Raw genomic sequence first — 567 nt, 5'->3', positions numbered from 1 at the left:
GTCAGGCGCGGGCGAATCTTCGTGCAGAGGTGGCGGTTCGTGATCTGGAGGCTGAACACCAGCAACGGAGAATCAAAGAGCTGGAAGATCTTCATCACAGACTACAGGAAGCTCTAGAGCAGCAGATCAGAGCGAGACAGGAAGAAGAGACCTACAGATACACACAGACCAGGTGCTCAAACACACACACACACACACACCAGAGAGACATACAGAGAGAGAGAGAGAGAGACAGAAAGGTTGTCAGTAACACTCCGAGGAAGCTCCGCCCAGAAACTTAAAAACCAACAAACGCATCAGACACACACTCATATTACATATTTCAATATTTCAATATTTATATAAAAGAAACATAGCATGTAGGTGTAGACCTTTATAGTTTTATTTAAATACATTTAGATATTTATTTGGTGAAATATATATGCACACATTTATTTCATTTATTTCTTAAATGTGAATTAGTTAATATAGACATACCTCTATTGGTTTTATTTAAATTACATGATTATTGCACAGGTGTGCCTTAGGCTGGCCACAATAAAAGGCCACTCTAAAATGTGCAGTTTT

General features: G+C 39.3%; 1 protein-coding gene across 2 annotated transcripts in view; it reads left to right on the top strand.

Annotated features, from left to right (window-relative positions):
* Window positions 1-567, top strand: part of def6b (DEF6 guanine nucleotide exchange factor b) — a 16,095-nt gene that overhangs the window by 11,157 nt on the left and 4,371 nt on the right. For both annotated transcript variants that reach the window (XM_016459348.1, XM_016459347.1), the window contains exon 8: window positions 6-172. In XM_016459348.1, the coding sequence (XP_016314834.1) occupies window positions 6-172 (167 nt within the window). The remainder of the gene's footprint in view (window positions 1-5; window positions 173-567) is intronic.

The sequence above is a fragment of the Sinocyclocheilus anshuiensis genome, unplaced genomic scaffold, assembly GCF_001515605.1.
Source record: "Sinocyclocheilus anshuiensis isolate Anshui unplaced genomic scaffold, SAMN03320099.WGS_v1.1 scaffold1799, whole genome shotgun sequence".
In the NCBI taxonomy this organism is placed as follows: Eukaryota; Metazoa; Chordata; class Actinopteri; order Cypriniformes; family Cyprinidae; genus Sinocyclocheilus; species Sinocyclocheilus anshuiensis.
The sequence above is the reverse complement of the archived record's forward strand: the minus strand, read 5'-3'. Positions and strand labels throughout refer to the sequence as shown.